The following is a 26740-nucleotide window of genomic DNA, read 5'->3' on the forward strand; positions in this document are numbered from 1 at the left end:
TCCAGGGAGGGGGTTGTTGATTGGGGCTTGGGGTCTGAAAGTTAATGGGAAAGGCCTGTTTCTGTGGCCTTGCTATCCGTGTGTCTTGGGCCCGTGGCACATTGACAGGGGACAGACCCAGCCCTCAGCCGTGAGCACATTCAAGTGTCCTTTCCCAAGTGTTTAGAGCAGATAAAATGGAGGGGGCGTGGTGGTTGTAATGGTGTCTGTGGTCACCAACAGATGTCTGTTGAAAACAAAAATCTAACCAAGAAGACAGAACGTTGTCAGCAAGTATTGTATAGTCGCAGGTCCGTTTTGGACCCTTTGGGGAAGGAGGAGGGACACTGGTGCTTCGTTAGTCTCATTAGGCTCTCGTGACAACCCTATGAGATAATACCTCTCCCATACCTCCTGTTATTCTGATTTTACAGAAAATGAAAACGTGGCTCAGAGAGGTGAATTGACTTGCCCAAAGTCCCACAGAGAGTGAGCGGTAGGGCATGAATTAAACTATAGATGTGACTGGGGCCAGCCCTGTGCCTTAGTGGTTAAGTGCGTGCGCTCCGCTACTGGCGGCCCGGGTTCGGATCCCGGGTGCGCACCAACCGACTGCTTGTCAGGCCATGCTGAGACCGCGTCCCACGTACAGCAACTAGAAGGATGTGCAACTATGACATACGACTATCTACTGGGGCTTTGGGGAGAAAAAGGAAAAAAAAAAAGGAGGAGGATTGGCAATAGATGTTAGCTCAGGGCTGGTCTTCCTCAGCGAAAAGAGGAGGATTGGCATGGATGTTAGCTCGGGGCTGATCTTCCTCACAAAAAAAAAAAAGGAAAAATATATATAGATGTGACTGATTCTAAAACTACGCTCTTAATGCACAGCATTCCTGGGGAACACAAGGATATTCCCTTTTAGACTTCATTCACTCATTCATTCATTCTCTCAGTTGTTCTGGAGTCTCCCCTGTGTGGGAGGCCACTTGCCAGATGCCGTGAGGGCTCCATGAATGAGCGTGACCCTTCACACGCAGGGTTTTTCACAGCCTGCAGGAGAGGGAGAGGAGGAGAGAACACGCTCTAAGAGGGCGCGTGGGTGAAGCGATAACCAGCTTGGAGGGAAGTGCTGTGGGTGGGGCCCGCCGAGGAGAGAGCATTCCAACCAGTGGGGCTGGGAAAGGCTTCACAGAGTCAAAGACAACGGAGTTAGTTCTGGACAGTTCTGGACGAGGAGGAGAACTAACCCCCTGCCAGGACTCAGCTCAGTGCTTTGTCTGCTTCACACTTTGAAAGATGAATAGAAGCTTCCACGGCTTCCGCCCTGTGAAATCCACTCCTCACACCCAGCTGGAGGGAGCGTGCTGAAATGTAAATCAGGCCGTGTCACTCCCCTGCTTAAACTACTCTCAGGTCTTCTCAGAGCTTTCGGCTGCAATCCAGACCCCGCACCCCCGCTCTGAGAGCCGGCAGGGTCTGGTTCCCTCTCGCCAACCCCATCTTCTCTCTTCATCTGCTTGCCGTGATGGCCGCCTCTCCACTTCACCAAGTATTTTCCCTTCCTTCCTGCACTTGCTCTTTCCTCAGCCTGGATTGTTCCCCCTTGGGCACTACATGTTCTGGTTACCCCTTAGTTGTCCACTTAAATGTCACCTTCTCAAAAAGGCCACCCCCGAGCCTGATGCAAAAAAGCCCCTCCCAGTTCCTCTGTCTGATACTGTCTTTGTATTTATCACATGTATCTGTCATTATGTTGTTTATTTGTTTATTTGCTTCTTATCATACTAATGTTTGCTGAATAAGTGACTAAATAGGTGGAAAAGTGGGTTAAGTAGGCGGGCTGTCAGGCTGAAGTGACCGCATGAGTGAAGGCCTTGGGGCATGAAGGAACATTACCTTTCTGGTGTGTGGAGACAACAGAGACTAGCTGTGAAGACTGATCAGTGCCGGATCGCAGAAGACCTCGCTCATGCATTCTATTTAGTAGTTGGTGAGCCACTGGGGGTGGTGATAACATGATCTAGATACCACTGGTGACAATTAAAAAGAAGGATCTCAGTAGGATGGATGAGGTGATGCACACTTGAATTAAGGAAGTGACAACAGAAATGGACAGATGAGAATAAATGGATGTGGAGAATCAGAGAGAGGATGGAGGAGTCAAGGGTTAGCTGGGATTTGTGGCTTAGGAAGATGTGTGGATAGCGAGTGCGATAACCAGTCAGGGTTAGAAGTCAGAGAAGCTCACTTGGAGGGAAAGGCGGTGATCTTGGTTTTGTGTGGGTTGAGTCTGAGATGTTTTTGGGTTACATGGGTGACTATGTCCAGTAGGTGGATGAGTCTATATATCCAGAGATCCAACTTGGGAAATAGAGCTGAGAGTATAGGTTCAGGCGTCGGTAGCTAACAGTGGAGCTGAAGCTGTTGGGCGTGTCAGGTGTTAGACAGTGGGGAGTTGGAAGAACAGTATGTGGGACCCTGGGAAATGGAGCCACTTCCTCCTTCAGTGGAGGAAGAGGAACCAGTGAAAGAGAAGGAAAAAAATGCCACTCCTAGAGGAAGAATGGAACCAGGAGAGTTGAGAGTCACAGGAGCCAATGGAAGAGAGAGTTCAAGAAAGTAGACATGGCCAGCCCGTTAGAGGCTGCCAACTGGTGATGGTAGAGAGAACAGGCTAAGAATTGAGATGGCCACCGGATGTGGTCAGTGAACTTAGGGATTTGGATGGTGCTTGTTCAATGGCATGGTGGGAGGAAAAGCCAGGATGCTAGGTGTTAAGGCAGGGAAGTGGAAAGAGAAGTGTAGACAACTCTTAAGAGAACGTGGGTTGTGAGAGGAAGGGTGAGGAGAGGGAGCTTGAGAGAGAGTCATTTATGAGAGGAGCTTGAGCAGGTTTATAACGTGAAAGGGAGAAAGCACGGTGAAGGAAGGCTCAAGGTGCGTGGGAAAAGGGACAGGAAGTACACAGAAGGGTCCTAGGCCTTGTGGTCACATAGTCAGGTGTTCAAATCCCAGCTCTGCCTCTTACTAGCTGTGGGGCTCTGGGCAAGTGAGTCAACTCTTCTGAGTCTCAGTTTCCCCGTCTGCCTAATGGAGGGAGCACGTGCTCACAGGTCACGGCAAGGATGAAAGGAGCATGTGTCAGGCCTTCACAGTGGGCAGTGTCGACTGCTGACACTCACAGCTGCGCCCTTCTCCAGGAATTGCTCTAAGAGAGCTGCAGTGTCCAAGATTATGCCCCTTTTCAGGGGCAGCCCACCCCCAGTGACTGGTTACTGGTAGGGCATGGGAACAAAGGCCTATCCCCTGCCTCAACTGGGGACATGTCTGAAGGGCCACCCCAATCACAGAGCTCCCCAGTGGACCGGGTGAGGCCTCTGTTGCAGCTGCATTGCCGTTTAACTCCTCCCTCTGCTTTATCCTGCTTCCCTCATTCCTTGCACGGGGGGTGGGGGGTGGGATGGGTTCCCAAGGGTACTCTGCAGTAAGCCCACTGCACACCAGTCTCCATATCAGAGTCTGTTTTCAGGGAACCCGACTTAAGACACTTTGTTTAATGTCTGTATCTTTTCCCTAAACTGTAAGGTTTTTGAAGGCACTGACCAAGTCTGACTTGTTCAATGTCGTATCACCAGGACCCGGCCCGTAATAGATGCTCATTAATTATTTTTTGAATAAGTGAACGAACAGGTTTCCTAGACATACAACCAGGAGTGCCCTGATATATACAGGTTTCCAGAGTTGTGAATTACAGGACAGGTTGTCTAGAAGTGCCTGGGCCCACCCAGTATGAAGCCATCGCTGGCAATGGCTGTGTCTTCTGTGAGCAATTTCCAGGTGTCCATTAGCAAACAGTAGTCATGATTTATGAAACGTTCACCTAAGAACATTTGGGCTGCATCCTGCATCATTTTCGTACGGAGAGGTTGTTCCTTGGGGCCTTTAATTTTCTAGCTTTCATTATTGGGAGAGTAAAATGTATCACTTGCATTCCAAAATTGATTTTTATTTCCTGAAAGAAGCCCATAAAAATAAATAACTTCCTGGGAGGGAAAAAAGAAAAGAACTTACACTGGACAATTTGTTAAAAAAGAAAAGAAAAGGAAGCCTGGGGGGGCGCAAAGCAATCTAAACATTTAGATTGTATCTCTCCTTTTTTTTTTAAAAACGTGAGATTTATCGGACTTGGAAAGCACCCATGCTTTTGAGAAAGCTCGCTTGGGACAGCACCATGGGACAGGTGACTGGAGCATCCTCTGGTGCATTGCCCCACGATTTGCACCTCTGGTATCCCAATCCACTACTGTGTTGCTATTAGTGAGGAGATTGCCAGCTTCTCATTAGTAATTGTATCAGTAAGCTTTTGCTGCATAACAAACCACTCCAGATGTAGTGGGCTTAAAATAACAAGCATTCTTTCTTGCAGTTTAGTGGGTCTGCTGGGAAGTTCTGCTGATCTGGACTGGCTTGTCTGCTGGGCTGAATGGTCTAGGATGGCCTCGCTCTCCTGTCTGGTGGTTGGCTCAGTGTAAGCTGGAGGGCAAGCCAAGAACCCACTGTGTAACCAACCCATTGTGGGTGCTCTCTCCCTGTGCTTCCACATTCTATCTCCCCTTCCTTTATTCCTTCTACCACGCTGGCATCCAGAAGGACAGCTCCCTGTGGGGACTATCAACATGAGTGGCCCCTCACTCAGCCCTGGAATGATGCTCTTCTTTTACTAGTTAAGACTCACACTTGCCTGCTTTGCGGGTTGTTCTCTGCTCGCATCCCTTGGCCCCCGTCTGCTCTCTCTTCTCTGTGCCTCGGGAGGGTGGCCCCTGTGGAGTGCATCCCCTGGGCTCTCTTGCTCACTAGCCTCTGGTGGAGTTCCTGCAGTCAGAAGAACTGGCGAGAGATTGTAGGACTGTAGGAGAGAGGCATTTCTTTCCCAGTCCCTCTGCCCTGGGCAGTGTGTTTTGGCAGTAGTTCGCCGCAGCTCCAGATTTCACTGGGCCCTGGTAACACTGTTTCCTCTCTTTGCCTTTCATGACATTCACCGTTGCTCGTCTCTGGGTGCCTCACCATCCATTGTTGGTTCCTGTAACCCTGTCCTCACACTGTGAGTAATCCCTTAATTAAAGTCTCTTGAACCGTCTGAGTTGGATTCTCTTTCCTGCTTGGGCCTATGTGGCTATATTTTCATTAAGTTCTATTTTCTTATAAGGGGAGGAGGAAATGGAGTTTGCAGCCTGCAATTTGGGGAACTGAGTATCATGCTGGGCATGCCCATGCAGAGGAGTGTGTAGCCTACAGGCCTGCTGTTGTGGCAGGAAGGATGTTTGAGAACTTCAGCTCCGGCCCGTGTGAGTTCCCATTGTCTCAGCTCTGTTCAGGGAATTCTGAGGACTCTGGGAAGGACATACAAGGATATTTATGGCATCATTGTTTGTGCTGCCAAAAAGCTGAGTACCTCCTAAATGCCTGTTGATGGAAGAATGAATGGCTGAATAGTTTGTGGTCTGTCCGTGCAGTGGTATAATAGGCAGTTTAAAAAGAATGAGTGAGTTTCAAACTGACTGACATGGAGAAATAGACAAGATGCATTGTTAGGTAGGAAAAGCACTTTGCGGAGCAACATATGTAGTGTGATTCCAGTTTTGTAGAATAACCCTTCCAGTCCATTTGTTTCCAGGTGATGGTCTCAGCAAGGAGAAAGGTGTGGAACGGTAAACACCAGGTTGCCAGCCTTGCCTAGCTGGGAGTGGTGGAGGAGAAGGAAGCCGAGGGAGAGACGGGAGAGGGGAACTTGGGGAAAAAAAAGAACTAGCAAAATGGGGAAGTACACACGGATTTAATTTGCTGTTCTCTTTCTAACTTTTTGAGATAAATACTTAGATCATTGATTTTCAGATGACTACTTTTTCCTTTAAGCACAGCTTCAGTTGACTCTCACAAGTCTTGAAATTTTTGAATTTCCATTATGATTTCTTCTTTTTCCTATGGGTTATTTACAAGTGCATGTTTAATTTTCACACATTTGTGGATATTCTTGTTATCTTTTCATTATGGATTTCTAGTTTGTTTCCACTGTAGTCAAAGAACATACATCATTTCATTCCTTTGAAATTTTGGTAGTTATTCTGTGTGTACTTATAAAGAATATATATTCCACTGTTGTTGCATGCAAGATCCCTATGTGTAAACGAGGTTAAGTTTGCTCTTTGTGTTGTTCACATCTTCTCTGTCTTCGTTGATTTTTAGTTTGCTTGCATGTTCTGTTACTGAAAGAGCTGTGTTCACCTCTCCTATTATGATTGTAGGTTTTCTCTTTTTAGTTTTCTGAAGTTTTGTTTTACAGTAGTTCCCCCTTATCTGTGGTTTCGATTTCTGCAGTTTCAGTTACCTGCGGTCAGCCGCAGTCTGAAAATATTAAATGGAAAATTCCAGAAATAAACAATTCATAAGTTTTAAATTGTGCACCATTCTGAGTAGCCTGATGAACTGTCGTGTTGTCTTGCTCCCTCTTGCCAGGGATGTGAATCATCCCTTTGGCCAGCTACCCCATTAGTCCCTTAGTGGGGGTCTCAGTTATCAGATCAACTGTGCAGTATTGTGATGCTTGTGTTCAAGTAACCCTTATTTTATTTAATAATGGTCCCAAAGTGCAAGAGTAGTGATGCAGGCAATTCAGATATGCCAAAGAGAAGCCATAAAGTGCTTCCTTTAAGTGAAAAGGTGAAAGTTCTCAACTTAATAAGGAAAGAAAAAAAATCATATTCTGTAGGTTGCTAAGATCTACTGTAACTTTTTTTTTTTTTGGAGAAGAGGATTGGCCCTGCGCTAACATCCATTGCCAATCTTCCTTTTTTTGCTGAGGAAGATTGGCTCTGAGCTAACATCTGTGCCCATCTTCCTCTATTTTTGTATGTGGGACACCACCACAGCATGGCTTGGTGTGTGGTACATAGGTCTACACCCAGGCTCCGAACCAGCAAACCCTGGGCCACTGAAGCAGAGCGCACGAACTTAACCACTATGCCACCAGGCTGGCCCTCACATCTACCATAACTTTTATTATATTGTTATAATTGTTCTATTTTATTAGTAGTCATTTTTGTTAATCTTTTACTGTGCCTAATTTATAAATTAAACTTTATCAGAGGTATGTATGTATAGCAAAAAATATAGTATATATAGGGTTCGGTACCATCCATGATTTCAGGCATCCATTGGGGGTCTTGGAACATATGCCCCGTGGATAAGGGGGAACTACTGTATATATTTTGAAGCAATGTTATTATCATAAATTATAATGGTTGTATCTCCTTGGTGGATTGATCCTTTTACCATTTTTAAATGTATCTCTTGATCTCAAATAATGCTTCTTGCCTTAAAGCTTCTTTGTCTTATATAAAGATACAAGTTTTCTTTTGATTAAAGTTTCATGGTAGATATAAAAGAAAAAGATAAACATATAAAGTGAAAGTGAAAGGAAAAAGAACATTTTAAAATACATATTCTTTTTCTTTTCACTGTCAATCTTTCTGTATCCTTATATTTAGGGTGTGTGTGTCTATTATAAGCATAATTTTTAAATACAGTCAGTTATTTAATTTTTAATTTGAGCATTTAGACCATTTAAATTAAATGTAATTGCTGATATATTTGAGTTTCTATCTGTGATCTTCCCATTTATTTTCTATTTGTCCCATGCCTTTTCCCTTTGTTTTTGCCTTGTTTTGGATCACTCTAGTATATTTTATCATTTCATTTCTCCTTTCTGTTAACTTGTTCATCATGGATTGTTATTATTTTTATGTTGGCTCTAGACATTTCAACACGCATCCTTGACTTTTTAGAGTCCATTATATTACCAAATAACCTTAGGTTCTTAAACATTTTAGTTGTATTTATCCCATCCCACTCTATGCATTTTAATATTACATGTCATTTAAACCATTCATTATTATTATTGCTTTGTATAATCAACATTCCTTTAGATTTACTAATATATTTATCTTTTCTGCTGTTTTTCATTCCTTCTTTCATGGTCGCATTTCCATCCAGAATCACTATCTTCTATCTAGAGAACCCCTTTAGTATTGACTTTAGTTTGGGCCTGCTGGGAATAAATTGAAAAATACCTTTATTTCACATTCACTTTTGAAGAATGTTTTTGCTGGGTATAGAATTCAAAATTGGGAGTTACTTTCTTTCAGCATTTAACCATGTTATCCCCTTGTTCTTCTTCCATCTTTTTATTATTATTATTCTTATTGTTGCTCCTTTGAAGGTAATGTGTCTTTTTTCATCTGCCTACTTTTTCGATTTTCTCTTTATCTTTGATTTTCAACAGTTTGACTGTGATGTTCCTAGGGATGTGTGTGTGTGTGCGTGTGTGTGTGTATTTATCCTGTTTGGTGTTTGTATGCTTCTTGAATTGTCAGCTTATGTCTTTTTTCATCAGTATTGGAAAATTCTTGGCCATTCTCTTCCCCATTCTTTCTCTTTTCATCCTGGGTTTTGATTACACATATGTTAGCCCTTTTCACCATGTCCCTCTGTCTCTGACACTGTCTTCAATACTTTCTATCCCTTTCTTCTCTCTGTTTAGTCTGACTGTTCTCTATGACCTATTTTTCAGGTCACTAATATGCCTGCCAACTGCTTCTAATCTGTTGCTAAACCCTTATATTGAGTTCTTAATTTTAAGTATTGTATTTTTAACAAACTTTTAATTTTAGAATACTGTTAGACTTACAGAAAAGTTGCAAAGACAGTACAGAGTTCCCATATACCAGTCACCCAGTTTCCCCTATTGTTAACATCTTACATTATCATGGTACATTTGTCAAAACTAAGAAATTAACATTAATTAGTACATCATGGTTAACTAAACTCCACACTTTATTCAGATGTTACTAGTTTTTTCACTGATGTCCTTTACGTGTTCCAGGATCCCATCCAAGATACTGAACTACATTTAGTTGTCGTGTCTCCTTAGTCTCCTCTGGTTCATGACAATTTCTAAGTCTTTCTTTGCTTTTTATGACCTTGATGGGTTTTGAGTAGTACTGGTCAGGTATTTTGTAGAATGTCCCTCAATTTGGGAATCATTTTATTTTTAGTTCTAAAGTTTACATTTGTTTTTTAAAAATAGATTATAGTTTTTGGTGAAATTCTCCATATTGTCATCTATTTTTTAAAAAAAACATCTTAATCGTAGTTATTTTTAAGTTCATGTCTGATAATTCCAGTCTTGGTCACGTGTGGATCTGCCCTATTGTCTTTTTTTTTCTTCTGGTCCTATTTCTTGGGATGTTTGGAACATTGGTTTCAATTCCAGCCATATTGTAGGCCAAAGTGGAGAGCTATAGATGAGATATTCTTCGTCCTCTGGTTCATTCTCACTCCCATGCGTGCTTGCTAGAGGTTTCCAATTGTGAGGCTGAAGACTTCCTAGGGCCATCCTCCTTATCAGGTTCTGAACTCCAATTTTTATTTCTCCAGCACCATGAGACCGCCAAACACTCTCAGCTGATTTCTGTTTTGTGTCTTAACCTCTGTAGTTGAATTGACAAAACCTCAAGGGAAAAACTAATGCCTAGGGTCAAGTTCACATCTTTGCCCTTCTCTTCTCTCTAGAATCTTGGCCCCTCGAGTCCTGTTGTCCCTGGAAACTCTTATTTCTTGCCCCAAGAGAATGCCTCAAGTTCTATTGGCTTTGCTGCATAGCAGCTGCCCTCGGCCTGGTTTCTCAGCCTCTTGCCCTGTACTGAGAATTGGTTTATGCCTCAAAGGAAAACGTGGCACATGAAATATTAGGCTCATTTCAATTCCAATTCCTTCAACATTCCAATTCCTTGAAAAAAATTTTTTTTGTTTGTTTTTCTGGTTTTTGTACTTGTTCTCAGCGGGAGTGTTGAGATTCTACAAGCTACTTCATCATAGCCCCAAGTGGTATGATGTTAAGTGAAAATGTAAAATACAAAACGGATTTATGGTTTTATAGTTATGTAAAAATTGAATGTTAATGTGGATAAAGACTGGAAGGTGAATGTACCAATTAAAGCATTTATTTAATTTTAGGATAGGACCAAAGGCAATATTTGCTTCGGATTCTATCTGCAATTACGTTAAAAAAAAAATTTTTTTTTTTTAAAGGGGGTAGTGAGAGCTTCAGAGTGAAGAATGTGCATTTCTTCCAGGTCTTGGTAGGGGGACCCTGAGAACTCTGAAATGAAAGGAAATGAACACACTGAGGTTAAGGTCTCTAAGTATATTATGGGAGTATTGTTACAGAATAACAGCCAGCAATAACAGCCTAGCACATATTGCATGTTTGCTATGTGCCAGACATTCTATTAATTTATTTAATTATTACAACATCTTTATGAGACTACATCCTTATCATTCACCCCATTTCTTAGACAAGGAGACTGAGTCACTGAGAAGTTAGGTGAAGTTTAGGGCACACAGTGCTGAGTGGCAGAGCTTATACTAAAACCCAGGACCCTTGGCTTGATGCCTGAGCTCCTCGCCACCCCACTATGCGAATTTGGTAAAGAAAGCGGCTTTAGATCAGATAAGGGTGCTTGAAATGTAGGAGGTGCTGTGCTGGAGGGAGCGTCCAGCCCCCATGTCCTGAGGCAAGTGAAGCAGATGGTCCCAGAACAGTCTGTTCTTAAATCAGTCAGGACCCTCCCTTTTCTGAACGGCAGGATTTCTGCGTCCCAGAGAGAGACGGTAGAGTGTGGTGGTGAGGCGCTTGGACACTGGGGACGGGCAGCACTGGATGTGGATAAAGCGCTTAAAACAGTGCCTGGCACATTGTACCTGCTCAGTGGATGCTGTTGTCATTGTTGTCATCTTCCTCGGCCAGAAGAACCCAAATCACAAAGCCTGCAAATTCTCTCTGGGCTTGAGGCCTTGGGATTCTTCTTCTCCCTTGCCAAAGGATGCTTCCCAGGTGATATGATCTGCGGTCGTTCGGTCTTTCCTTCAGCGTGTGCCTCACACTCTGCTGGACCATGGAGTCAGCACTGTCAATAAGACAAGTAATTGAATAATCAGTGCATGGTGTTCTGAGAGACTACAGAAGGGGCATCAACCCATGCAGGTACTGGGGCTCTGCACTGGATTTAGGGTGTGGGGAGAAGGGAACGTCTCATTCATCCGTTTATCAATTCATTCCTCAAACATTTATTGAGCACCTACTGTGTGCTAGACACTGCACTAGGGTTGGGAATACAAAAGTGATGACATAGAAACAGACCCTGCTCTCATGAAGCTTTGGACCTAGGAAATCAGGGAATTTAATGACATTTAGTAATCATATATTGAGCACCTACAAAATACCTGGCCCAGTCCTAGGCACTTAATAGGACAGAATAATAATAATGGGTGGGAGTTGTTGAGTGTATAATGGGTGGCAGTCACTTATCATGCATTACAGCTTCTAAACCCTCAACCCTGTGAGGTAGCACTGTCAATATTCTCATATTACAGGTGAGGAAACTGAGGCTCGGAGAGGTTAGGGAACTTTTCAAGGTCACACAACTAGAAATGGCACGACTTTGACTCAGACCCAGTGCTGTCTGAGTCCGGGCGCTTAGCCGCTGTTCAATGCTCCTTCTGGAAATACTAGGCAGTCACAGTCCTTTCCCTTAATGAGCTCTATTAAACATAATAGAGCAAGCAAGGCAAGTAAACATATCCCTAAACTATGCTGTGCTACTGAACAGTAGAAAGGAACAAATCCTGTTGGAGGGTCAGATCAAGTCAAGAAAGGCTTCAGGGAAGAGGCAGTGTTAGAGATCTAATTGCAAGGTTGGGTTGGCTTTGAGCAAAGGGCCAAGGGAGGGAACCCACTGGGTAAAGGGTAGTGCACACTGGGACCTCTAGGGGGAGCTCAAAGCACCTCTCCACTGAGGGCAGTGTGAGGATATGGGTCAGGGCTAAGGACTAGATTGATTCTACTGGTTCATGAGACTTAGCTGGAGGGCAGGTGGGGCTTTCAGAGAGATGAGGAGGAGCTTACCGACTTCGTCATCATGATACACCCTTAAGTATTCTCTCTTGGGTTTCTGTTTGAGGCACACTCTGTCCTCAGACCTCCAGAGCTCCATATGGCTGGGGTGGTAAGAGGAGCCTAAGCTTGTCTCCTGCATGGAACACATTACTCTCTCTGAGTTGCCATGCACACAGACAGGACTAGGGGAAAGGAAGCAAGAGGAGCCCATCCAATTCCCGCTGATTCTGATGTGTGTCCACAGTTGAGAACTTGGGTCCAGCCCAACTCACCAGGGTGCGTGGTTCTACTTGTGGTTTGGGGTAAGGTCCTAGTGAAGAAAGTGAGTGTCTGCCTGACTTGTCCATTCTGCACATAGCCCTCAGGAAGTAGCTGTGGGGCACAATCCTGGATACTACACGCTGTCTGTCTCCTCCTACAGAGACAAGAACTTGCAGGGAGAAGCAAGCAGCCAGGTATGGCTGAGTTTGGGACACAAGTAAGGAGGAAGTGCAGGGAAGGCTGGAAAGTTATGGTGGGGACAGGGGCCAGTTAGCACAGTGGACACATTCTGCAGGAATTGTAGGCATCTTTGGGTCTCAGCTAGGGTGTTATTATCATCTTGAAGGTGCCCATTCAGCTTGCTGCTCTCTTCTGGGCTGATTGCAATTTGGATTGAACTTAACTCTCTCTCTCTTTTTTTAATTTAATGAGGTGAAATGCACATAACATAAACTTGATCATTTTAGAGTGAACAATTCAGTGGCATTTAGTACATTCACAATGATGTGCAACCACCACCTCTGTCTAGTTCCAAAACATTTCCATCACTCCAAAATAAAACCCCATACCCACTAAGCTGTTACTCCTCGTTCCCCTTTGCCCTCAGCCCCTGGCAACCATCGATCTGCTTTCTTTAACTCTCTCTTTTGAAGACTGTCTAAAAATGAAACTAGTCAGGGTCTCAAGTATCTTTTACTGTAAAGAAGAGCATAATTATGCAGCGCTCGGTCATCTAGATCAGGGTTGGTTGTCAGAATATCAAAATACTTCTGTACCAGTTTGCAAATAACCGGTACTTCAAGTGCCCTCTGCCTCCTTGGCCTCCTCGGCACCTTCTCCAGGACGCTGGGATTGATCCAGCAATGGACAGGCCGATGTCTAGTCCAGTGGGAGCCTTCAGATCTACTCCAGGGCTTTGGTAGTGTCCGTTCCCGTGGGTAACACTATGCTAATTGTTTTGACCATCAGCCCTGTGGTGGAGGTTAGGATTAGAATTCTTCTAGATGTCAGAGCCTCTCCTAATCCAAAGACTGCCTCCCATTTCTTGCCTGTTTGCATGCCACCTACCTTGAACAGTTTTACCATTTTTTAAATGTCTTAATCTAAAGTTCAATATTTTCCTTCCATGATGTTTTTTTACACCTTGATGAATGATGTGCTGAATTGACCTAAAATGTGCCAAATACACCTTCTGAGATGGAAGGATGCTATTTTGGGGAGAAATATGTTGCTCTCTCCGTAAGGGAGCCCAACACATCTGAAGATGGCTTTTGCTTGTTCACTAGAGGAGAGCAAGTGATGTGTTTAAGACAGACCTAGAAGCTGCTGCCACGGAGCTGCCACCATAGTTATGGATTGAATAAGAGGCACAGTCAGAGGGGAAAGGTCTGACCGCAGGGGTTTTCAGAGGCAGTGTGATGTCACTGTTGAGGGTGCAGGCTTTGGAGCCAGAGAGCCTGCACTGAAATCCCCGCTCTCCTGTTACCAGCTACGTGACCTTGGGCAAGTCATCTAACCTCCTCAGCTCTCAGCTCCCATGTCAGTAAAATGGGAAAACAGTAATACTCCCATCGTAAGATTTTTGTGAGCATTACATGAGGTAATACATGTACAGCACTTAGAACAGTGCTTGGCTCATAGTAAGAGCTCGTTCTCTACTGGCTATTATGATTTAATCTTTATTTCTATTGTATTTTGGAATAAATCATTTTTGGCTTCCTAAAAAAGAACAAAAAGAACATGGACTTAAAATCAGTAGGCAATGGTGAGTCACTGGAGATTTTTTGAAAGTAGGAATAACACGATAAGATCTCTGCTTTAGGAAGATTAATTTGTCTGCAGCTCACAGGCTGACCTGGAAGGAGGAGAGGGTGAAGGAGGCGTGATTGGTCAGGATGCTGATGTGACCGTCTGAGCTGCGCTATAAAATATGGCAGCTACTAGCCCATGTGGCCATGTGAAATTAGTGAAAATTAGTGAAAATGAAATAAAATGAAAAACTCAGTTCTTTGGACACAATAGTGACCTTTCAAGTACTCAGTAGTGACATGTGGCTAGTGGCTACTGGCTACTATGTTGGACAGCAAACACTTCCATCATTCCAGAAAGTTCTTTTGGGCAGTGCTGGTTGAGAGAGCAGTGGTTCTCAAACCTGAGTGTGCATCTGAATAACCTAGGAGGCGTGTTAAAATACAGCTCGCTGGACTCCACCTCCAGAGTTTCTGACTCACAAGGTCTGGGGTGAGGCCTGAGAATGTGCATTTATAGCAAGTTCCCAGGAGATGCCGATGCTTCTGGTCTAGGATCTCCCTTTGAGAACCACCTCTCTGGACCAGCACTTCTCAGTTCATGGTGTGAGGGAAAGGGGAGTTGTTTTGAGCTTGTTGAAAGTCGTGCTTATCTTCTTTGTATGTCCCAGCCAAGCCCATTTGAGATTTGAACTTGGTCTCTCTCCAGGATTGGCATGCTGGGGATGCTTCTGGGGGTCCGTTTCATGAGGAGATATGCATAGGAGCCTTGGTTTTTCTGGCTGAAGAAGGAGAAAGGTGGGCTAATTCAGAGTCTGGAGTCTTCCCTTCTCTTGAGGGACTAGTGATGTAGCGAAGGAGCGATATTTGCCACCTCCTGTACTCTCCCTGCCATTCTGGAGCTCGGCTTTTGAGGTCTGATGGAGAGGAAGGTAGGGACAGATTCTTTCAGAACTAAAAAGCCAAGAATTTGCTGCCTTTGTCCCTCGGTTGTACCTTGACAACTCTCTCCCTGAGGCACGAATGACTCATGTCTAGCTGCACAGTTGGGGTGGCAGGGGGAGGGGCCTTGGGTATAAGTGACAGAATTCAATGAAGTGGGAAGTAGGGGAAACACATCACTTAAAACCTCAGCATATTACCCTGCCACAAGTGTGCCTCGAACTCCTTGTTTGAACTGCAGAAGGAAACATCACAGGGCTTGCTCTCAGTGAGCTGGAGTACAGCATCTGCTGATGGGCAGAGCCCCTGGAATGTTCACCTGGGTCTGAACTGAGCATGGAATATCAGGCAGAGGCATAGGGTGGGGCTGTGATGGACCAGAAGCAATAAAACTCTCCCCACCCCAGCTGTGCACCGTTTTATAGATGGTCATCAGATTTACATGAGTGTCTGAGTGCAGTTAGGACATTCTTTCAGAACACACCAGCAATACTTCTGTACAGGTGGCAAATAGCTGTGACCCTCCTAAGATGGCTGTCCCCACTGTCCCAGCTGCTCTCCTGGGATCCTCCCTGGACTTCCCCACAGCCCAGAAACTAAAGTTAATACCTGGGCATATCAGGGCCTCCAAGACCCTGTGCCAGTGGTGAGGATGGCATCAGTACTGGTTAGCTGGTGCCTGGGCTATGCCATTTGGAAGTATTTTGAATATAACACCTGTGTGTGTGTGTGTGTGTGTGTGTGTGTGTGTGTGTTCTGTGGTGAAGAGTAGGAGAAGGTGGGGAGGATTCAGTAGGTGCTGCAATGGCCTTGAGATGTGAATAGCTTGGTAAAATTATAATAAAAAGAAAGTAGGAAGGATGACAGTTTCCTTCAGGCTGGTTAAGACCCATCACTTTAATCATCCATCCCCTCAACCCATCCAGCCATCCATCCACACATCCATCCATCCATCCATCCAAACATCCATCCATCCACCCAACCCATTCATCCATCCATCCACACATCCATCCATCCATCCAAACATCCATCCATCCATCCATCCACACATCCATCCATCCATCCACACATCCATCCATCCATCCATTTAGGATAAATGACTCCAGCAGGAAAATTCTCCCTCTTTTAGTGTTTTTGTGCCATTGAGGATGTTGGACAGTACATAGGGAGAACATTCGTCTGTTGGGACTCCTCCTAACAGATGTTTTCTTCCCCCCTCGCCCCCATATGACAATAGAAGAAACAGAAAACTTATCTTCAAATGACAGCCCTTTCCTCTCACTGCCTGGGGAACATGGTGTGAGAATGTGGCTGTCAGGTTTTAAAAAATCTGTTGAATTTCATGATTCAGTGATGTGGTTAATGTAGATAGGGCTCTTCTATCAAAGCAGGGAGCCCATTGAAGAAATGAGAAAATATGTACTGTTTCTCCAGAGAAGGGAGGTAAGCCTGCCTTCCTTGGAGCTGGGGCGGCTTTTGTCCCAAGCATCTGGAAATTAAACCCATCACTTAGAGAGCAGATTTCGAGGCTCCTGGGCCTTGCTGCTTGGGCTGCGCAAAGCCGCCGATGGATAGTTTTGATTGAATGTCCAAATTAAGCTGCCAAGTAGCAACTCTGCAGCTCCAGGGACCCCATGTTAGTATTTATGTCACATCTTCAGAAATAATCACATTGTGAAGCAGCGCCCAAAGCCATGTCAGCAGCCACTGCAGCTGAGGGTTTGAACGCCACCTGCCTGGTGCTTCTGCTGCATTTACTCAGCACACCGTCATGATTCCTGTCCTGAGGATGTGGGCAAACAGGCTGGAAGCTTCGTCTGTCCTTCTTTGCTCTCAACTCGAGGGCATGAGGTTGTCTCCAAACAAGAAATAAAGCTGCATATTGGATGCCTTACTCACAAACCATCTGTCGTAGGCACAAGGAAAGACCCCGGGGCCACTGTAAGGGGATCAGATGTTCATGGGGGGCAGGGTTTATTCTTGTTTTTCCATGCTGGTTTGAAGATCTCCTCCTCTGTCTGCATCAAGCCCTGCACACTTGCCCTGCATCCCCAGGGGACCGGCGGTGGTACTGGCCACACCATTGAGGAGTGCCAGGTGTTAAGAGACTGGGCTTGTGAGGCCTCAAAGGAGGACGGATCCAGGTCCTCCTTAGGGAGGAGGGAGGTCTCCGGAATTCTGGGGCTGAGGTTGTACAAGGTCACAGTAGGTGTAGAGCAGCCCTGGGAATTGCAGAGAAACCTCTGTGGAGAACAGATGACACTCAGCTGGGTTTAATGGATTATAGAACTGCCCAGCTTTCCAAGTTGCTGGTTCCAAGGAGAACCCAGTTGCAGGGCACAGAAGTTGCATGGTTTTGGCAGTGATGTACAGACTCAGAACTTGGGGGAATCAGCCGACTGCGTCTTGGGACATCCAAGTTGTATCCAATATCAGTTTGTTAAGAATAATGTGCACAAGACTGGCCTCCTGTTAAGCAAAAAATTCTTTCTCTCAAATTTAGAGTAACTTTTTTTCTAATTAAAAAAGTAATTCATGCTCAGCTGAGACCATATATTTCCCTTCTCCTTTTTCCAAATTCCCACTGAATGACTAGGAGATTAAAAATGGGAAAGATTTATGAGGGCTGTAAACCAGAAGGAGAGCGTCAGCCACATGCCAGAGACAGTGTAGACAATACTAGCTAATTTTGTCTCCTCTTTTCCAACATTTAAGCCTCTTAATACTTTTCTTTTGTGTAATTGCATTGGTTGGTACTTCCAAAATGACGTTAAATTATAGCGGTGATGGTGGGCATTCTTGATTTAATTGTGGCCTTAATGGAAATAGAAATGCCTCTAGATTTTTACCATTAAGCAAGATGAAAGCCTTTGATATGTTTATTATACCAAGAAAAGCATCCATCGATTCCTATTTTTCTAAGAGTTAAAAGAAAGAATGATTGTCGAATTTTGTCACTTGCCTTTTTGTCATTTTTTTTGTGAGATAATGATATAGTTTTTCTCCTTTGACCTAGTTTTATAGAGAATAATATTAATAGATTTTTCTAAAACTGTCGGGGTTTTGTTTAGAGAGTGTGTGAGTTTTTGAAAGATTACTTTGGGGTGGAGGAAGGGCTGGATAGAGCAAGACTGGAGGCAAGAAATCAACTGGGAGGATCTTAATTTCACCAGGAGAGGAAAAATGAGAGCTCAAACAACCACCACGTGAGTAACTGCTGTTTACTATTCTCTCACCTGCCAGAGACAATACTAGGCAATTTACAGGGTTTAAGATAACTTAATAATCACCATAACCCTATGACATAATTATTATTTTGAAGGTGGTAGCAGTGTGGATGGTAAGAAGGGCTCAGGTACATGGAATGATAAAGAGATAGAATGAAAAGCACACAGTCATAGATTGCACCAGGGGGAGGAGACCAGGGTGATTTCCAGATTTCTCACTTGGACAGCTGGGTGGATGGTTGAGCACTCACCAAGAATGGCATTGAAAGAGGAGGAGCAGACATGGTGATCAAGGAGAACAGGGAGATCCTGAGTATTACTGGACATGTTGAATTTGATGTACTTCCTGGGAAATCCAGTACAAGATATCTGGTAGACAGCTGTATATACTGTTCTATAAATCTCAGTAATGGGAGCAGAGCCCCTGGGGAAATATGGGAATTAAAAAACAAACTTCTAAATAATCCATGGTTCAAAGAGGAAATCTCAGGGAAAATTAAAAAATATTTTGAACGAATGAAAATACAACACATCAAAATTTGTGGAATCCAGATAAAGAAGTGCTTGAAATGATATTTATATTGTGGAATTCTACCAAACGTTTGAAGAAGAAATAACATTGATTCTTCTAGAAAATAGAAGCAGAGGGAACAATTCCTAACTTATTTTATGAGGCTACCCTGATACCAAAACCAGACAAAAACAGCATGAGAAAACTACAGACAGATATCCTTTATGAACATAAATTCACAAATCTTCAACAAAATATTAGCAAATCAAATCCAGAAGTATGTAAAAAGAGTAATACACTCCAACCAAGTGAGTTTTATCCTGAGAATGTAAGGCTGGTTCAATAACCAAAAATCAATTAGTGTAATCCACCGTATTAATAATCTAAAGAAAAAACAAACACATGAACAGATCGATTGATGCAGAAAAAGCATCGAAATTTAAAACAATATTTAATATCCATTTATGATATAAGAAAAGAGTTGAGGGATTGAAGGGTTTGATGAGGTCAAAAATATTGGTGTAAAGGGAGCAGGGAAGTAAAAGGATAAAAGATTATTGGGGACTTCAGAGGAAGTGTCATTCTGGGTGAAACTCTAGGTGGCTGGATTGGAATGGAGAGGAAGCCATAATAAGAAGAAGTGGATTGATCACATTTGGCTTCAGATCGTCTATCATTCTCTTGCACCTCCTCCAGATTCATTTGTATGAAAATCACATTGGAGGCACACTCTTTTAGCCCTGAAATTTATCTTGATAGTTATATAATTTGATTTAAATTCTCTCAAAGGAGAAAGGAAATCAACATTTGTTGAGCCCCTGCCACGTACTTTACATTCTGCTTTAATGCTATTATCCTCTATAATTAGAGTAACTATATAATTTATTGTCCGCTCTGGGACCCTTTGAGAGTCAAAGGACAGCAGCTATAAACTGAGGCTGTCCTGGGCAAACTAGTGTGTATGGTCACCCTAGTTATTATCCAACAGAGTTGTGGTTGGTTTGGTCAGCATTTCGGAGACGCGGGAGCTGAGGCTCAGAGAAGCCTTTGACTAAGACCACCCGGTCGGTTAGTGGGAGTCGTGGCAGAGGCAGCATTCAAACCCAGGTTTCTCTGACTCCAAAATCCAACTGTTGCTAACGTGGTTCTCGACTCGTCTGTGCTAGCTCCCCGTCATCGTTTCACTTGCCGTGGCTTGACAGGCTCTCTTCTAGACAGACACTGTGACGGTCCCAGCTGGAAGTCTGTCTCAACACAGATAATTAGTTGTGTGACAACTGTGCCACTGCCAGCAGTGACAGGAAGCCAGCTGTTCCAGGAGCCCTTGGCCAGGACGTGCTCGGGATGGCTTAGATGCTGCAGGGGGGCTGCCTGAAGACCGCGGGTTTGCTTGCTTTGCAGTCAGAACCTATCAGATGAGGCCATAGGGGATAGCCAGTTAAGAAGACAGGGAAGGGGATTCTGATGAATCCAGGGCTCACAAAAGCCACAGCATCAGAGATCATTGGCGTTAGAAGAAGTAATAAGTAAACAGGAATCAAATGGACACAGATCCAGGAGTAGACTTTAGAACAAAGGGCTAAAGAAGCTTCCAACTTGAGAAGGTGTGGCAGGGCGGTGGGGAGGCCCAGATAAACGGTCAGCTGCCAGCAAGTCACTGGAATAGAAAGAGAGGAGCAGGGCAGGGTAGTGAAAATAGGTTGGTGGCTCTGAAATTTTTCACCTGTTCAGTCTCTTGCCCTCCAGCCCTGCTTTGATCCTGGGGAATGTGCTGAGGGTGTCCAGCTGATCTCAATGTGGTCCTCCTGGGTCTGTGTGTTGTTCACCAAGGGTTTTGTGATTCAAACCAAGCGTTTTTAAGCATCTCTCTCCAGACCTGATTGCTCTGTAGTCTTTGGGGAGCAGGATGGGGTCCCTGAATGCAAGGACAATGGATTCGTGGAGGCTGGAGATGCACAACTGAATTGTTTTTTAAAAAAATTAGTTTTAGTAACACAATTAATACAAGAATGCATTCTCTTTGTAATAAATTCAAAACATGACAGATAAAGCTAAAGTCTCTTTTGCCCACAACTCTTCTTCTTCGTCAGATATAACCATTATTTTAAATTAATTTTGGCTATATCCTTCCAGACTCTTTTCTATTTGTTTACATTCATATGTGACCTTGTAGGGAATTTATTTTATTGTACTTTTCTCTTGAAGATTTGGAAGGCCTTGTTTTTTAAAACCTTTTATTTTGACATAATCTCAAAGTTACAGAAAAGTTGCAAGAATAGTACAAGGAATATGTGTATGCTCTTTACCTGATTTACCAATTGTTTGTATTTTGCCCTGTTTGGTTCATCATTCTCTTTAGTAAATATTTTGGTATATGTGTATCTTTTTTTTTTCTGAGCCATCTGAGAATAAGTTGGAGTCGTGGTTTCCATTTGCCCATAAATACTTCAGTGTCTATTTCCAAGAACAAGGACATTCTCTTACATATGCATAGTATAATTATCCAAATCAGGAGGTGTAACACTGACCCAATGCTATTACCTAATCCACAGTCCAGATCCAGATGTCATCAACTGAACCATGGAAGTCCTCAGACCTTTTTTATTAAACAAACAGGTAGTATATTGTAATCATCTATCTTCATCTTGCTGTTTTCTTCATGTTAGTGCATATAGACAGCCCAGTCTTATTAACATGTGCATAGTATTTGGCAGTACGAATATGCTATAGATTATTTACCCTTTCTCTTGTTGATGGGCATTCAGGGTATTTCCTACTTTCTGTCTTTGCAAACATCTTCAAACATAACTGAATACTAGTGAATGTTGCTTTGAATAATTGTTCTGAGGACACATAGTGAGGACTCATGAGGTTGAAGAAAGTTCCTTCAAAAGGAGTTAATAAAAAAAAGTTCCTGGTTCTCACAATGTGAGATAAAGGCTTTAAAGCAACAAAATTATTCAGACTTTTCCAATAGATAGTTGTATTTTTTTGGGAGAAAAAAAAGAATTGGAAAGTTCTTGGTGAAGAACAATACTTAGGAAAATAGTTAACATTAGTGCTATCTTTTTATGGATTTAGCACTGTTTTAAGTAACTTTCACCAGAATGCAGAGGCCTCATTTGCTCTGAAGACCCTTTGATGGAAACAGCCAGACCTTACCCCCCACCTAGCTTCACGTCCAAGGGAAGCAATGTTCCCTGGATCAGGACACTTTTCTCCTGTACATTTAGCAAACTTCCACCAGGGGAGAAGGTTGCTATTTCTGCTTTGTGTGAAGCATTTTGTACCATCTGGGCTGGCTGGATTTCAACAAAGATAGTAAAGAAACATTTATCAAGAAAAATCAAAGTCAGTCTCGCCAAGTGTGGTCTAGAGAGATTTGCTTCCTTGATACATATGCGGCTCTCTTGCTGCTGGGAAGGATGACTCTACTTTGAAAAGCTTCAAGAGGGACAGGCCTTTGGATCTTAGCCTGCAGCTACTGTCAACTGCTCATGATACAGTGGTTTTAGTATCCAGAGCCCTTGGAGATGCGAATGCCAGCAGTCCCAGAATCAATTCCACTCCATTCCTTTCCACAGAAATTTTTGTCCCCTTCGGTAGAGGATAGACCCAAAAGGACAGAAGAAGAAGAAAGGATCTATAAGGGTTGGGGGAGAGATGGAGTCAGGCTTCACTTAGGAATGTTTGGTTCAAGGGAAGTAGATGCCCAAAGAGAGATCATTCTTAAACCGTTAGTTGTGAGATTGGCTCAAGAATACCACACACTTGGGGCCAGCCCGGTGGCATAGTGGTTGAGTTCGCACGCTCCACTTCTGGCGGCCCAGGGTTTGCAGGTTTGGATCCCGGGCGTGGACCTATGCACTGCTTGTCAAGCCATGCTGTGGCAAGCGTCCCACATAAAGTAGAGGAAGATGGGCACGGATGTTAGCCCAGGGCCAATCTTCCTCAGCAAAAAAGAGGAGGATTGGCAACAGGTGTTAGCTCAGGGCTAATCTTCCTCACACACACACACAAAAGAATACCACACACTTGTCCTGCAAACAGCACTCTGAAAGAGCGATGAAGTCGTAAATTTACAATAGAAGAATGTTCTCCTGATGATTGTCCTGTGGTGTCAGTTCATAGGACAAGGAAGCAGGGTGTTGTCTTAGCAGAGAGAAGAAAGACGAGCTATTTCCAACTGCATATGTGTTGCCAATCAACCAGACGAGTTTCTGGCACTTCAGAGTGTTTCAAATCGTGTTTTCATGCAGCTCGCTATGTGATAGATGTGCCATTCCAAGAGCCCAGCCTAGAAACTAGCACTTGCTATTTTCCTTGGAAGCCTCAATAAATGAGAGAAAATAATGTTGGAGATAGTATTCTGTGGGGAAAATGCATGGGGATCTTAAGAAGTTATATGTATCTAGAAAAGCTTTACTTAATGTGTGCTCTATGGACCAGCAACATCAGTGTCACCTGGGAACTTGTTAGAAAAACAACTGAGCAGGTCTCACTCCAGACCTAGTGAATCAGAATCTATCTGTGGGAGTGGCTCTCAGGAACATGTCTCACAAGTCCTCTGGGTGACTCTTACACCCGCTAAAGTTTGAGAAGCACTCCTCTGGAAGGGTTTAAATGGTCAGATGCGTTATGCTCAAGAATAAAAACCACAAGTGGTTCTGTTTGATATCAGTCCATTCAGAAATGGTTAAGTCCTCATAATAAAAATGAACAAATGTAGTAAAAGAGGGAACTGAATATGAATGATAATAATGATAAAATAGCAGGAATAGAGCTAACATTTATTGACTATTCTCTAGATGCTGGATTCTATGCTAAACATGTATATGCTTTATCCAATTTACTTTTATAACAACGCAATGAGGTATGTATTATCTCTATTTCATTGGTCAAGAAATTGAGATTCAAAATATGAAGTAACTGCTAAGCAAAATGCAGACCCTGGCATCTTGTAGTCCTGTACCCACTGTACTATATGACCTGGTTACTGTCTCAGGAGAAATCAACTATACTTTGAATAAATTTCGTCTTATATATTCCTTGGGGATAGGATCAATATCTTATATTTTCCCCTGTGTCCCCAGTGCCTAGCAGCATGCCTAGCACATAGTAGGGACTTGCTTGTTGAACTGAATTGAATCAACGTAAAAAAAAATCTTGTTTCTGATGCAAGAAGGAGATGTACCTTGCAAGCTGAGAGGGAGCGTGAATTCAACGTATGGATAAATGGAAAAAGGTGCCATATGCTAGAATGCAGAAAAATGTCAGGGCAGAGTAAGTTACTGCTTGCATCCCGGGGTCCCTTGTCCCTCATCTGGCAGCCCACCTAGCCCTTCTCTCATCTTATTTATTCAGTCCCAACCTCTTACTAGCTATATGATCTTAGGCAAGTCAGTCCCCGTGCCCCCGCCCCCCCCAGCAATGGACAGCTTCTTGGATGTAGGAAAATAAAAGGAAGATATTTGAATTTAACTAGGGCTGGGGTTTTGTCAGATAAATGAAATGGAAATAAAGGGAGTTGAGGATGTTTTCAAGGGAGTGATTATGATGCACCGTTCAATCTAAGCTCGGGTGAATGGAGTAAAGGCAAGAGGGAATGAGGGGAAAGAGAAAATATATTAGGCTCAATAGATTGATTGGTGGTGAAAGGTTTGTTGCAGTGGGGTACTAGAGTTAGTGAACTGGAAAATGGGAACTGGTCTAATGTGTGGGTAGTGGGGTACATGAAACTGAGATTGGGAAAATGGTGTCATTTCTGGGATGATAAGCTCTAGGCAGAGGTGACTGTGATGGGGCAGAAGCAAAGGTTTCAGGAATTAAGGGAATGCTTTAGTCTCTACTTTCCAATATTCTTTCTTCTAATTTGATTTTCTTGTCTTCTTGAACTTATAGAACTTCTGTTTCTATTGTCCGGTTGCACTTATAGAACACTTAGAAAAAATGTTGAATAATGGCTGTGGTAATGTGTATCTGTCTTATTCCTGATTTTAATGGGATTGCATTTATCATTAACTGCGGTGCTGTTATTTCAGCTAGCCTTTATCCTCTGAAGAAAATTCCCTGCTATTTCTAGCTAATTGCAATGATTCTATGGTTTTTTTTGTTTGACCTATAAATATGATGAATATTTTAATAATAGATTTTTCTAAGGTTGAACCATCTTTGCATTCCTGGTAGGAGTCATTATATATTAGCTTCTGGAAGATAGTTTGATTCAATCTGTTAATATATTACTTTGAATTTTTCTACCATAAGTGAGATGGTTGGCACTGTATCCTTAAGATCTCTACAACTTCTATTTTCTTGTCTCTCTCCCTTGGTTAGCTACGTTACCAGTTTTTGAATTGACTCCTAATTAACTTCTTCCTGTTCCTCCAGGCTGATGTCTTGTTCCACCTCATCCTTCCTGTGGCCAGTTGCGTCTACACTGCTGACCCTCTGCTTCCTTTCCTTCTCTGAGGTGGTCTTATAGCCTCCTTTATCCAGGATATTCTTGATTGAGGGTGGAGCCTAGCTATAATACTTGCCAATATTTTTCCAGCCTTCTCTCTGTAGGCCGGTCTGGATACTGGTTATGGTGCTACATGGTTGATAGGTACACCTTGATTTAGAGGGCAACTCTTTCTTTCTCTTTTAGCTTTTTCTTTTTGAATTGAGGTAAAACTCACATAACATAAAGTTAACCATTAACCATTTTATAATTCAGTGGCATGTAGTACATTCACAGTGTTGTGCATGCAACCATCATCTCTATCTAGTTCCAAAAAATTTTCACCACCTATAAAGGAAACCACATGCCCATTAAGTAGTCCCCCGCTTCCTCCAAGCCCCTGGCAACTGCCAGTCTGTTGTCTGTCTTGATGGATTTACCTGTTCTGGATATTTCATGTAAATGGAATCATACAATATGTGACCTTTTTTATTGGAGTACACAAATATTCATAGCAGTGCTATTCACAATAGCCAAAAAATGGAAACAACCTAAATGTTGATCGACTGTTGAATAGATAAACAAAATTTGATATATCCATACAAGGTGATATTATTCTGCCATAAATGAAGTACTGACTCAACATGGGTGAATCTTGAAGACATTATGCTATATGAAAGAAGCCCATCTTTCTTATAAGCTTTGTGGAAAACAAGCTTAGAGAACTTATAGTTAATCTTGGAGGCAGAGTAATATGAAAGTCAGAAATCAATTTTAAACCAATATAGAGCAGAGTCTACATCTTATCAGTTTATGTCACTTTGTAGGCTTCTTAGATATTGATGTTAATAAACGAAAATTCCCATTAATTAAGTATGATGCCAAGGACCCCTCCATAGGTTCTGCAGCCATCTCTGGTTGGTGCTTAAACATTTTGGTGGTTATTAATGCTGAAACTGCTTTTTCTTTTTTTAGTAAGAGATGCTAAAAACCTTGTACCTATGGACCCCAATGGCTTGTCAGATCCCTACGTGAAACTGAAACTGATTCCTGACCCCAAAAGTGAGAGCAAGCAGAAGACCAAAACCATCAAGTGCTCCCTCAACCCTGAGTGGAATGAGACGTTTAGATTGTAAGTTGAAATTCTTGCAGCCCAGCATGGGTGGTGGAGGTTGGGTTGTGGGCCACCTGAGATTGGAGAGTTCCTCTCCCAGCATCTGTTTCCTTCCCTCCTTCCCTCTCTCCCTTCCTCCTTCCCTCCTTTCTTCCTTCCCTCCCTCCCCTTCCATCTGCATTTTTGCATTGCAAGCCAAATAAACATTGGAACTTTTTTTTTTAATAGAGTTGAGAATGTCTGTGGTGTGGGGGAGTGGGTGGGATAGAAAATAGTGTGATGTGTTGCTAGGTGAAGGCAAGTTGTGGGAGAAGCTCTGGGTCTCAGCAGATAGTGGGACATAACCCACAGGGTGTGGTGATAACCTCCCTGGGGCTGAGTTGATGCATGATGCTGGGCCTGCAGCCTGCTGGAGCTTTCTGCCAGCTGCCGTGGAGGGTCTTCCATGGCCAGTGCTCCAAGAGCCTGGGGTCCATTTTTGATGCATCTGGGCCAACAAGTGTTAG

The 26740-nt window shown here is 43.3% G+C and overlaps 1 protein-coding gene across 3 annotated transcripts in view; it reads left to right on the top strand.

The window, feature by feature from the left end:
- Positions 1-26740, top strand: part of PRKCB (protein kinase C beta) — a 308559-nt gene that overhangs the window by 184243 nt on the left and 97576 nt on the right. For all 3 annotated transcript variants that reach the window (XM_087417140.1, XM_087417139.1, XM_087417138.1), the window contains exon 6: positions 26096-26252. In XM_087417140.1, coding sequence (XP_087273266.1) covers positions 26096-26252 — 157 coding nt within the window. The remainder of the gene's footprint in view (positions 1-26095; positions 26253-26740) is intronic.

Source organism: Ceratotherium simum, chromosome 26 (assembly GCF_057802395.1).
Source record: "Ceratotherium simum simum isolate JZ-2026a chromosome 26, ASM5780239v1, whole genome shotgun sequence".
Taxonomy (NCBI): Eukaryota; Metazoa; Chordata; class Mammalia; order Perissodactyla; family Rhinocerotidae; genus Ceratotherium; species Ceratotherium simum.